Below are 13,109 nucleotides of genomic sequence, written 5' to 3'. Positions count from 1 at the left end.
TCTGGGCTGGAGAGGTTGAGTGGCATGGCAGGAAAACATGCACGGGTGGCCGTGCACGTGTGTACAGACATGCGCGGCAACGGTGTGGGGGATTACAGATGCGTGCCGCGGAGGTGTGTGCATGCACAGACGCGCGTAGTTGCATACTGTGTGTGCGCATATATGCACATGGGTGTGGGTGTGCGCGTGGACACTGGTGCAGATGTGTGTGTGACATGGGTGTGGGTACGTACACACGAGTTCGGGTGGGTGTGTCGATATACACACACACTATGTACATACGTGTCTGTTGGTACATTTATATATACACGTGTGTGGATATATATATATATATATATATAAATAAAATATATAAACACACTTTCATAACGAATATAAATCTAATCATTAAAAAGGTACTTATGCTGTTAGGTACCAGCCCTAAATTTCTGCGGTAAATTTAATTGGCAACTAATGTAGCAATTTCTTGAAACTCACGTGGAAGTCGAGGGTGAGCTGCAGTTTTCACGAGGCTAATGGCAGGAGCGATGCAAATCATCCAGCAACTTGTGGTGATTCGCAATTCACAGGGTATCTTCCTCAACATAAGTTGCTGTATGATTTATACATTAATAACAGCAAAATCTGAGCCATTATGTTGTACATGGAGGGTAGGAGACAAAGCAATGGCTGAAAACAGCCCCTGCTATTGCCATAACAAGGAATCACCAGTCAAGGACAGGGAGGAATCTATAATATGTTGCAAGTACAATTTTTCTGTCAATGTAAAAAATGCATTCATTCTTTTTAAGAAGGTGAATATAACTTATGCAAAAACTTTGAACAGATAGTTGTTACAAAGTCTATTGCAGCTGGATCTGGATATCTCCCAAGATCTTTGATAATTCATTTTAGGCAAGAAATTCCTAATAACACTGTTGTTAAAAAGTTGCTCAAGATCAGATTTTCAGAATACACAAGTTTCTGCATATTTTCACAGATTACCTGCAGGGTATTCCTGATTCTTTGAATGAATAATTCATACACATACAAATGGTATTTCATTTGGTATCCTATCATACCAAATACAGTACCTCAAGTGGATTACTACTGATGGTATGTGGAGGATACTGCAATGAAGAAAAGTATCAGGTTACCAATCTTCAATATGATCTCATTTGTAGCTTGAGGTTTATCCTCCACGTCAGGTCAACTGAATAGGTGAAATCAAAGCAACATGTATCTTTAAAAAAAAATTCAGTAGGCCGAGAATAACATAGAAACAGGAGGCCATTCAGCCCATTGAGCCTACTCTGCCATTTTGTAAGCCATTGTAGTTGCGCTTCCAGGCCTCTTTCCATATCTCTTCCTACCTTCATTTTTCAAGTTTCACTTGGTCTAACATGATTATTCTGTTCTTAAGAATCTACAACTACAGCACATGCTCTTTTTTTTCCCAATAAAGGTAGCATGCAGGTGAACTGTATTTACACAAAGAATATAATTTTAAAACTACTAAGACCCAAGCACTCAAACAGTGCAGTAGGACTCATCTCTAAGGCCAGAGCATGTGGAGTCAGGGGACAAGTAGCAGAATGGATAGCAAGCTGGTTACAAAAGAGAGTAGGGGTTAAGGGTAGCTACTCAGATTGGCAAAAGGTGGGAAGTGGTCTAGGACTGTTGTTCACCATTTACACAAACGATGTGGACTCAGGAAGCAGAAGTACAATTTCAAAATTTGCAGATAACACCAAATTGGGAGGTATAGTTAATACTGAGGAAGACTGCAACAAATTACAAGAGGACATTAATAAACTTGCAGAATGGGCGTGTAATTGGCAAATGAATTTCAACATAGATAAGTATGAGGTGGTGCATTTTGGTAAGAATAAGGAGGCCTCATATATTGAAAAATAAGTGTCTAAATAGGGTAGAGGAGCAAAAGGATCTAGGGGGTACAGGTACACAAATCACTAAAAGTAGCAATGCAAGTTAATAAGGCCATAAAAAAAGCAAACAAAGCAGTGGGGTTCATTTCTAAAGGGATAGAATTGAAAAGCAGAGAAGTTATGTTAAACTTATATAGAACCTTGGTTAGACCACACTTACAGTATTGTGCAAAGTTCTGGTCTCCATATTATAAAAAGGACATAGAGGCACTGGAAAAGGTGCAGAAAAGATTCACAAGGATCATACCAGAACTAAGAGGTTATACCTATCAGGAAAGACGGGACTCTTTTCTCTACAAAAAAGACTAAGGGGTGACCTGATAGAAGTCTTTAAGATTATGAAAGGGTTTGATAGGGCAGATGTAGAGAACATTTTTCCACTTGTGGGGAATCCAAAACTAAGGGCCATAAATATGATATAGTCACCAATAAATACAATAAAGAATTCAGGAGGAACTTCTTTACCCAGAGAGTGGTTAGAATGTGGAACTCACTATCACGTGGAGTAGTAGAGGCAAATAGCATAGATGCATTTAAGGGGAAGCTAGATAATCACAAGGGAAAAAGGAATGGACAGTTACGCTGATAGGGGTAGATGAAGAAGGGTGGGAGGCGGCTCGGTGGAGCATCAACACCAGCATGGACCAGTTGAGCCGAATGGCCTCTTTCTGTGCTGTACATTCAGTGCAATTCTATGTAGACCACACAAGTTACTTTGCAATACGTTGCTTAGAAATGGATTTATCTCAGGTTTATAATTAGATGGGTCAAACACTTGCTTAGTTACATGGATCTCTAAATCCCACCAATGCAAAACTTGCAATGTAAATCCAGAATCATGGCCTGACCTGTCTTCAGAGGACAGCAAGATTCCACAGAGGTAGAGGTTAAATTCAGTGTGTTGTCAAAGCTGGTTAAGCAGTCCACTGGACCTCTGAGGAACATTTTGAATCTATTACTTCATATTAAAATGTTGAAAGAGCAAAGATTCTCAACTCTCCGATTTCTAAACATTTAAATTTCTAACTGCTGGAAGACAGCTCCAACAAGATGCCTGTACCCGAGCGTGGGCAGAGCTCTCTCCTAAACAGGACAGTTAAGAGTTTCAACCAGGCAGGAGGCAAACAATGTAAACAGGGTCCTGACTGGCTGGAACCAGAATAGCAGCTACTGATCTGAGACTAGGATTACCCATAGAAGCATGTCAAAAAAACAGAAGGGAAACAGAGTTACAAATATTCTTGTGATTTTTAAATCTGATACTCATTAATTCAAGCACCCACTGTTACTGTGCAACAATAATCCTGCATTCTGATGTCTTAAACTGAATGGTCTTGAAATCATCTAGTAAAGGAGATTTTACCGAGAGCTGGCTGAAACCCAATTCCATGAAAAGAGGTTCTACAAAGGCTATTGCTGGGAATTTTCTCAATTAAATTATAAATCTTGGCTCGTCGAATAAACACAGGACTTTATAGAATGTGGGCTGCCTACTGACACTTCGGACAACAGCTGGAAAAGATCATAAGAATCTCCCGCCGACATAGTGATCCAGCCCTCTGGCTCAGGAGTGACCGGAAACGGGAGCAGTTTGTCGAGAGGCATGGAGCAGGGATGGGCTGGGTGAAGAGGGATTATGGGGGACAAGATTGAGATTTGTGGTGGTGGGTGGTGAGACTGAGACTCGGTGGGATGGGGGGGGGGCTTGGTGAAATTGGGATGGGATGAGGGGAGATTGGAACTTGGGCAGTTAGGCAATAGGGCAAAGGGGTGGAGGGAGAGGGTGACAGGGGACTGGGGAGAAGGGCTCAAGAGAAGAAAGGGACACTGGGGAATAGGGATTCGGACTTGGACGAGGGGGGAGAAGAGGACTGGGGAATGTAGTGGGCTTGGTGCTCAGCATTTCCTGCAAAGCTGGGAGCACCAGCTATAGTGGTGAGTGAGAGTGCCGCAGAGAGAGGAGCAGCCAGGAAAGGAGTTCAACTTGGTGACTTTACTGTGGGTAAATGGTGAAAAATTGTTTCCACTGGTGTGCTAGGGGACAAAGACCAAGGATTCTAACTGTGCTCAAGGAATTGCACGCCCTGATTTAACATTGCAAGCTCCAACTGCCACTGTTCATGTCGATCTAGGAGGTAACCTTTCTATGATTCAATGATGATTCTACGAAAAGGAAATAGTATATGGCACAGCCTCAAGCTGCAGCCCAGCTCCCTCAGGACAACAAACCACACAAACGACCCGATCTCAACTTTCGGCTCCTCGCTTGAGATCTCCGAGTTTGTAACTGGAGCCCGAGGCTCATCCAAAATTGGGCCTCACTCCTCATTTTAGTAATATAGGCGAGCTGCTGGCACTTGTGGCGCCTCCTGAGGCAACTCGCCCAATGTTGAGGATCAAATTTGGGCCTCCTGCATCGCAGGGAACCAAATGCAGGAAGGTTGATCACAGGCCGGCAGTAGTGATTCGGAGCCAGGAGAGACACTCTTTGCCTACCATTTCTTCAGCAGCCTTCAATGGTTCCTTTAAGGACCGCTGTAGATCTGGAAAAACGAGGCGGAGCTTGCATGGTGCATGCGCCACTTAGTTTTTCTACTCATTTTGCAGAAGGGTCCTGAAACAGGCACAGGACCCTTCTTTGCATATTTAAATTAATCCACCGCTGATTTCAGGCAGCCGCCAGTGCTGCCTAAAAGCAGCGAGGACCAATATGACGGCGATCCTGCTGCTGGTGCAGGTTAGGTGCTTCCTAAACTTCGGAAAGCGGTAAGACAAACATTTCACTAGACAATGATTTACACTAAAAACTGCTAAACAAATTTTATTAAACAGTAAATCAATGAGTGAACAAAAACGACACACAGTACAACTATAGCAGATGCAGGTTCAATGATCCTTATCGTAAGATTGAAAATAGACAGCCATGTTAAACCGATATAAAATGAACCAGATATACTGCCGCTGACTATTAATCTTTATGCCGGGGGCGGGGGTTAGTAGCTGACCATCCACGGAGTCTCTCTGGTATATTTCTCTCTAATGACTTCAAACAGACTATTTAGTTTTACAAGACAGGTTGAATACATACTAATTATATCTATATACATATATATTGTGCACAGATCACTGAAGGTTCGTGACCAATGTCGAGAAGCTGTAGCTAAAGCTAACAGGGTATTAGGGTGTATTAATAGAACCATTCAGTATAAATCAAAGGACACCATTCTGTCACTATACAGGTTGCTAGTCAGACTGCATCTGGAGTACTCTGCCCAGTTTTGGCCCCCTCACATGATGGGTGATATAGTGGCCTTGAAAAAGATCCAAAGAGCAGCTACGAGAATGATTCCTAGCTTAAAGAATCTCAGCTATCCCGATAGGCTTAGGAACCTTGGTCTATTTACTTTAGTAAGGAATCTTACAACACCAGGTTATAGTCCAACAAATTTATTTTAAAATCACAAGCTTATTTACTTTACATCATATTTACTTTAGGGCAGTGTAGAGGCTACCCGATAGAGGTCTAAAAATAATTGAAGGATTGCATAGCGTCGCTATTGTTAGGTTATTCCAGTTAAACAGATTGGAGAGGACCAGGGGACATGAGTTTAAACTATGTAAGAGTAGGAATAGACTGGGTGTTAGGTGGTTCTTCTTTTCCCAGAGAGTTGAGAGCCTCTGGAATACATTGCCAGCTGGTATGATGGGTGCTGACTCTCTGCATGCCTTCAAGTGGGAGTTGGACCGGTTCTTGACTGGGATAGAGATCGCATCATACAGAAGGTAAGCCTTCATAAATAAGATTTGGTCCATGTGATCGCCTGGACTGGTTTTGATTGCCTGAGGGGTTGGTGAGGAATTTTGCAGAGTATTTTTGGCCCTAGGTTTTTTTGCCTCTCCCAGGAGATTACATGGCACCTGGAGGGTAGGAAGTGTCTAGTCATGATGCTCCAGCCATCATGAGTGTGGGACAGGCTTCATGGACAGTTGGTCTTTTCCTGCCAGTCAATTTCGTATGTTCGTAAATGCCACGGCCACCAAGCAGCGAGTGATGCCTGAGCCTAGAGAGCGAATATTTGAGTGCAGGAATTTCTCAGTGTTCTCACCAGAGGTCCGTACACCTGTACTTTGCAGCACTGCACCAGCCCAGTAACTACCTCATGGTGCCTGACAACTGAGATCCCATCCGCTGCGAGTTTGAGAGGAGTACAGGCATTTTGGACCACAGAGGAAGAATTGGCATGGGGAGTGAGATAAGGAGCATCCTCTCAGAGGGAAGGAAACCACAACTGTTCTGGGAACATAGAGGCGAATGAGCCAGTGATGAGGATTTAAAGCCAGGAGAAGGGAAAGAGATTTGAGAGGAGAGAAGCTGAACACTATCAAACAATAACTGGATAAATTCATCAAAGAATGTTATTAATTAACCACAGTCAATACTTCATCGATTCGTAGCATTTATTCAAGGAACTTATTTATTGAAGCAGTCAACCATTGACTAAACACGTTTCTGTCCAAAATACTCAGCAACATTGAAAATGACTATAATGGAAATGGAAAATGGCATACTCAGACAAATGGAAATTGTTCTGGACCCAAAAACATTCATTGATTAATTGATATAAAGCAGGCAAGTGCAAGAGGCAAGTCCAGGTGCACCATGCTGGTACAGTTGGTAGACCAAACATGAAGCGTGTGATTTTCCTGCATGCTATCCCAAATTGAATATACTCAGCCATCTGGAATAACAAATGTGAGTAATGTGGAAAGAGCCCACCTCGATGAGAAGCTTAGAATACTGATGGATGATGGGATCAAAAAAGGATATTAAAAGAATGAGCAAGACAAAAGAAAGGGCAAAATAATTTGCAAAGTGGATCTAGGGGCTCTCAATGTTGCCTCAAAAATTGATTAAGATATATATGATCAAAGTTTCACTTATTGTAAAAGAAGCTACCGACACACAAATATACCAAGCACTTGATTAAGCACTGAAAGTTTATATATCAATGATAAACTAAATACAAATTCTTACCCTTTGAATAAACTTTTCCACACTCTGTACCACATGTTTGTAGAACTGCAATGTAAAAGAAAAAATATAAGTAACAGACTAAACAAGTAACAACGATTCAAACTCAGGAAAATAGAAGGCTGCAGCCTCTCAAACACCTGTGATAAGAAATTCTTGGCAGCTGCTGATGGTGTTCCCATGGGAACAAGCTGGCTGAGCCAGGGGAATTTGAAGCTGAAGCAACTAATGAATTGGCCAGGACAACACATAACTATTTCATCAATTCCACGTCAGTTTTAACGATACCATCTTTAAAAACAAAAATCAAATTTTACTTTTTTAAAAAGAAAGAAATGGGCAAACTGTAAATTACTGAACTGAATAGCTGAATTACATTTCATTTCCCTATAGAATCATAGAACGGTTACAGCACAGAAGGAGGCCATTCGGCCCAGAGTCCGTGCTGGCTCTATACAACAACAATCCAGCTAGTCCCGCTCCCCCGCCCTATCCCTGTAGCCCTGCAATTTTTTTTCTTTCAAGTACTTATCCAGTTCCCTTTTTAAGCCATGATTGAATCTGCCTCCACCACCCCCTCTGGCAGTGCATTCCAGACCCTAACCACTCACTGTGTAAAAAAGTTTTTCCTTATGTCACCTTTGGTTCTTTTGCCAATCACCTTAAAACTATGGGCTCTGGTCCTTGACCTTTCTGCCAACAGGAACAGTTTCTCTCTATCTACTCTGTCTAACCCTCCATGATTTTGAACACCTCTATCAAATCTCCTCTCAACCATCTCTGATCCAAAGAGGTCAACCCCAGCTTCTCCAGTCTATCCACATAACTAAAGTCCCCTGTCCCTGGAATCATTCTAGTAAATCTCTTCTGCACCCTCTCTAAGGTCTTCACATCTTTCCTATAGTGCGGTCATGATGCCGAACCAGGCATCAAGGGGTATGGGGAGAGAGCGGGAATATGATATTGAGATAGAGGATCAGCAATGATCATACTGAATGGCGGAACAGGCTTGAAGGGCCGAATGGCCTGCTCCTGCTCCTATTTTCTATGTTTCTAGTATCAAATACACACAACGAGGAGTCTTATTGGACCAGAATGTGCTGCACCAGGGCATCTAACAGCATCTGCCGTTAGTTAGGCCTGCCCCTGCACCCTTCAGCTCAAAAAAGTTCTGCCTACAATGTTGCTGAAAGTGCGAGCTGATAACAGCAGTGAGGGAAACAGGGCATCTGAGACCTGAGTGGACAGGGCAACCAACAGGGTCTCTCCTTAAGCAATGAGATTTAAGGATTGGGAAATAAACACAGGAAGAACTGAGAAGGAGGGTGAATTAAAAGGGGTAAATTCAATGTTTCAATATCAGGTACAGAAAGAGAAATAAAGAAAGGGAAAAAAAGATTGGATCAAGAGAGTGAGAAAAAGAGAGACAAAAAGGAAAAGTAATTAAAAAAAGTTTTGAATTTTATATTTTTAAAATCTCCCTGAAAAATTCAAAACCTGAAAGAATGAGACTCCTCCACATGTAATAGTTAATTTTTGGTGCCAGAGGGGTTGAATGGCAGTCATTAATACTTATCATGTATTTAAATGGTACTTAAGCTTGTAATGACAAGACTTAACTTTCTGTGGCGAGCTTAATGGGCAATTAATGGGTAAATACAGCAAGTTCCTAAAACAAACGAGAAGCCCATGGGCGAGATGCCTTTTTCGCACAGCAAGAGCAACTCGGACAGTAACTTTCAGATATTCACATTTAACCGTGCATTTACTCCTCGCCTATGGCTGCTGTACCATTTACCCATAAATAACGCCGAGTGCTGTTAGCCTCGCCGTTATTTTGACAGCAAATTCTGATCCATTGTTACGGTTGCAGGTCATCCATATGACCAGATATCGGGCAGTAACAGTAAACTCTTGGTCGTTTGAGATGTGGAGCCTGTTTACAGCAGTGATTAGTGACACTGAATCTGAGAGAATATCTAGCATAGGCTGAAAATTTGTAAATACAATAACACTGCAAAAACCCAAAAATGAACTCGAGTTTTTGTGATGTTTCTATTCAAGTACGTATTCAGAATACTGAACAAAAGTAAACATTCTACACATTTTGTACTTTATGAAAGCTCTAGGGTATTCTCTATTGTCAGTGAATATTTTATTGCAAGCAGAGATGGATCAAACAGAACTGGATTGAGAATTACTCGATAATATTTATTGCCAAGCTGTCTGGTGCCAGGCATCATTAGTGGCCAACCTGCATAACATTCACTAGCTGTGAAGCACATCTATTTCTGTCAAACTGCTTTATATAAGGTGCTCTTTTTATTTTCTGAGTGTCTAAAACTTGAAGAAGGCCCAAATGGCATTCAGTGCCAGTTGCTACTGAAGTAGTGGTACCCGCCTAGGACAGCGCTAGAAAATGCAAGTGTATGGGGAAGACGATCGATGTGCCAGTTGATCATTTCAGACATTCTATAGAGAGTGCAGGCTGAGACCCTCAAGTAGATCTGACATGGGCCACTACTCAACTACTGTCTGTAGGAATCTAATAATTGTTGGTGTTTGTAAATTACTCAGGTTACTTAGAAATCAGCAAACGGCTTGTGAATTTTAAGCTACAAAATGAAATGCCTGGCTTTCATTCTTTTTTACATCTATAATAAAATGTGACATCTGGAGTGTGATGGATAAAATGCTAGACGCAAGACATTTATGTAGAGAGACTAGCAGCCTCCCATGTTGATGCGCACAATGAATCAGATGTTTGTGAGTAGTGTTATACCATGTAATAATCCATATAATGTACAATGTATTATTGTGCTAAAGTAGTCCTTTAAGGCCACAAAGTCTAATTGTTAAGTAAACAAAGCCTCAAGTCATTCCAGACGTAACTGCTGTTTAGCACATTTCAGTCTACAAAGTTCCCTGATTAGTCAGTTTCATGCTGCAGGTTAGAAGTGCAGTTCAGGAGCATTCAGCATTTCAAGATTCTTTTGCATCTGTGACAAAGTGAGACATGTCTCAGAGAATACACTCTGCCATTCTCTGTTGTCTTTGTGTCACGGGAGGTATCTGTGGGTGTGCACTCTCTCTTCTGGCTCTTTCTCATATTTTTGTCCTCTTTTTTTGGTTTTCTGTTTGTATACTTTTCTGATTCTCTATCCCTACATTTTTGTCTCTCTTCCTCCTTATTTGCTTCTCACCATCTGGTTCATGTTCTGTTTCTCTCTTTTTCTTGTCTTGGCCTGACACTCTCTTCATCTTGTCCGTACCTGTTCTTCTCCTCTGCTGTGCTTTCGGGTGGTGTGGTAATTGGGGCGCAGGGGGGAAGAAGAGATGGAATCCGGCCAGGACCAGGCTTTTGGGTTGCAGTTTGGGGAAGTTACCTGGCCAGGGGTGCAAGCCAACTTTTGGATGGCAGGTCAGGAAAGGAATCCAACCAGGACCACAGGCTAACTTACAGGTCATGACTGATGGAGGGACTCGGCCAAGGCCACCAGCTGGCTTTCAAGTCACTAGTTGGATCTAGGCTGGCCCACAGTCCAAAATACTACAGTGAGGCAGGTGGTGGGTGTGGCACATGCGCTACCTACCTTGGAAACATAAATCAGAACCTGGGAGCTGAAAGGCAAAAATATAAGCTATAATTTGTGACGACCAGACATAATGCACCATGACACTTCTCGGAAGTACAGGAAATGCGTGTTAATTACTTTTAATATATTACTAGGAAATTTTTTGCACTGCAGTGAAGTGTCAGCTTAAATTAGTGATCTCACTCTCGTGTTCAAGTGAGAGATTGAGTTTAATCCCCACTTCAGAACTTGAGTACACAATCTAGGTTAATACTCCAGTGCAGTACTGAGGGAGTGCTGCATTGTCAGAGGTGCTTTTGAACTTGGGCCTTCTGACACAACTGATCACTTGATCCATTCCAGCCAAGTATAAGGGATTCAAGGGATATGGGGATAGGTAGGAAAGTGGAGTTGAGGTAGAAGAGCAGCCATGACCTTATTGAATGGCGGAGCAAGTTCGAGGGGCCGTATGACCTACTCCTGCTCCTATTTTTTAATGTTCTTACAGTAAAACTTGGTGCCACAGAGACATGAATTGGAAATAAACCAGAAAATTAAAATGTTACAACAATAGCATGTCAGATGTGACAAAAGCTTGAGACAGCAAGTGTGATAAATAGGAAGTACATATCGTCACAAGACATTTAATATATTACAAGGTTTCCCATGAATCACAGGATATGCTATTTTATAAAAAGGGGTGTTTATGCCACAAAGGGCATAAGATCAAGGTCACTCTTTTACAGTAACATTTATTAAACGGTATTCAAGAATTTCTTATTTTGCCATGTGATTGAATTTCACAACTTTGAAAATTGTAAATGACTGGCATCTATTTTATATATATGCCTTTACACACGCAAACTGATATATTTCATTTTTATTCCTTACAATTTTTAAGGCTGGTAATAAACAGCAAAATGGCATACAAGATGCACCAGGTAAAGGTGGAGTGTAATTTAGCTATACTTGGGGGACAGTCCTGAGGAATGGTCCCGGGCTTTGACAGCACTGGGGAAAAGTCCTGGCCTTTGGCAGAACTGTAATCGGGAGTTTAGAGTTTGATCCAGTCCTACCATGGGGCTGCTAGAGTTTGGCAGCATGACTGGATCCCTCTGTCTGGCATCACTGTGGAGGAAGAATATAGGATTTAGCAGAACAAAGACAAACCAGAGGCAGATAAAGGAGGGCCCAAGAGCGGGAGAGCTGAGCTAAGCGAGATCGGAGGTGGATAACGGACGGCCCGAGAGAGGGAGAGCTGAGCTAAGCAAGATTGGAGGCGGATAAAGGAAGGCCCGAGAGCGCGAGAGCTGAGCTAAGCAAGATTGGAGGTGGATAAAGGAGGGCCCAAGAGCAGGAGGTCTGAGCTAAGGCAGAAATTAGAAAGTGACACCACAGGAAAGAAGTTTCAGGTGTGACGTGAGGACAAGGGAAGGGGCTGATTGGTGAATAGCTGGTGAGTGTTTTTCTTTTTTTTTGTCCAGATCAGGGACAAGTCTTAAGTTTATTTCTGGTAAATTTAGTTAGTAGGCTAATAAATAAAGGCATGGCAGGGCACCTCAGTCCCGCCGAATGCACATCCTGTGCCACTTGTAAAGTCCAGGACGCTTCTCCTGTCCTGGACGGTCTCACGTGCAGTAAGTGTCGACAACTGGAGGAGCTTGAGCAGCGGCTGGCATCACTGCAGTGCATCCCCGAGGCTGAGAGCTACGTGGATAGCACATTTCAGGAGGTAGTCACCCCGCAGCATAAGAGCGTGCAGGCAGAGAAGGAATGGGTGACCGCCAGACAGGCAAGGAGGAACAGGCAAATAGTGCAGGATTCCCCTGAGTGCATCTCACTCTCTGACCGGTATGCACTGGTGAGGGCAATGGTTCCTCTGGGGAGTACAGCCAGAGCCAAATCCACGGCACTATGGGTGGCTCAGCTGTAACGTGGTGGGGGGGGAAAGAAAGGAAGGTCAGGAAAGCAATAGTGATATGGGATTCATTAGTTAGGGGAACATGGGCCGAAGGGCCTCTATCCGTGCTGTATAACTCTATGATCTCTCTATGATCTCTATACAGGTGTTTCTGCTGCCGCAGACGTGAGTGCAGAATGAAATCTTGCCTCCCTGGTGCCGGGGTCAGATATCACTGAGCGGCTGCAGAACATTGAGGGGGGAGGGTGAACAGCCAGAGGTCGTGGTCCATATCGGTACCAATAACATTGGTAGAAAGAAGGATGAGGTCCTGCAAGCAGACTTTAGGGAGCTAGGAAAGAGATTAATAAGCAGGACCTCAAAAGGTAGTAATCTCCGGATTACTCCCATTGCCACGTGCTAGTGAGTACAGAAATAGGAGGATAGTGCAGATGAATGCATGGCTGGAGAGATGGTGCAGGAGGGAGGGCTTTAGATTCCTGGGGCATTGGGACTGGTTCTGGGGAAGGCCGGATGGGTTGCACCTCAACAGGGCCGGGACCAATATCATCGCGGGGCAGTTGGCTGGTGCTGTTGGGGAGGGTTTAAAACTAGCTTGGCAGGGGGATGGGAACCTGAGCATAGATTCAGAAGGGAGAGAAGCAAAGCTGGAA

General features: G+C 43.0%; 1 protein-coding gene across 4 annotated transcripts in view; it reads right to left on the bottom strand.

Moving 5' to 3' along the window:
* scaf8 (SR-related CTD-associated factor 8) overlaps window positions 1–13,109 on the bottom strand; it is a 333,661-nt gene that overhangs the window by 240,470 nt on the left and 80,082 nt on the right. For all 4 annotated transcript variants that reach the window (XR_010963680.1, XR_010963681.1, XM_067989093.1 and 1 more), the window contains exon 3: window positions 6,964–7,008. Coding sequence is in view for 2 of the 4 variants with exons in the window: in XM_067989093.1 (XP_067845194.1) it covers window positions 6,964–7,008 (45 nt within the window). In the remaining 2 variants the exon portion in view is untranslated. The remainder of the gene's footprint in view (window positions 1–6,963; window positions 7,009–13,109) is intronic.

This window comes from Heptranchias perlo, chromosome 8, assembly GCF_035084215.1.
Source record: "Heptranchias perlo isolate sHepPer1 chromosome 8, sHepPer1.hap1, whole genome shotgun sequence".
NCBI classification, from domain to species: domain Eukaryota; kingdom Metazoa; phylum Chordata; class Chondrichthyes; order Hexanchiformes; family Hexanchidae; genus Heptranchias; species Heptranchias perlo.
Note: the sequence above shows the minus strand (reverse complement) of the source record. Positions and strands in the feature narration are given on the sequence as shown.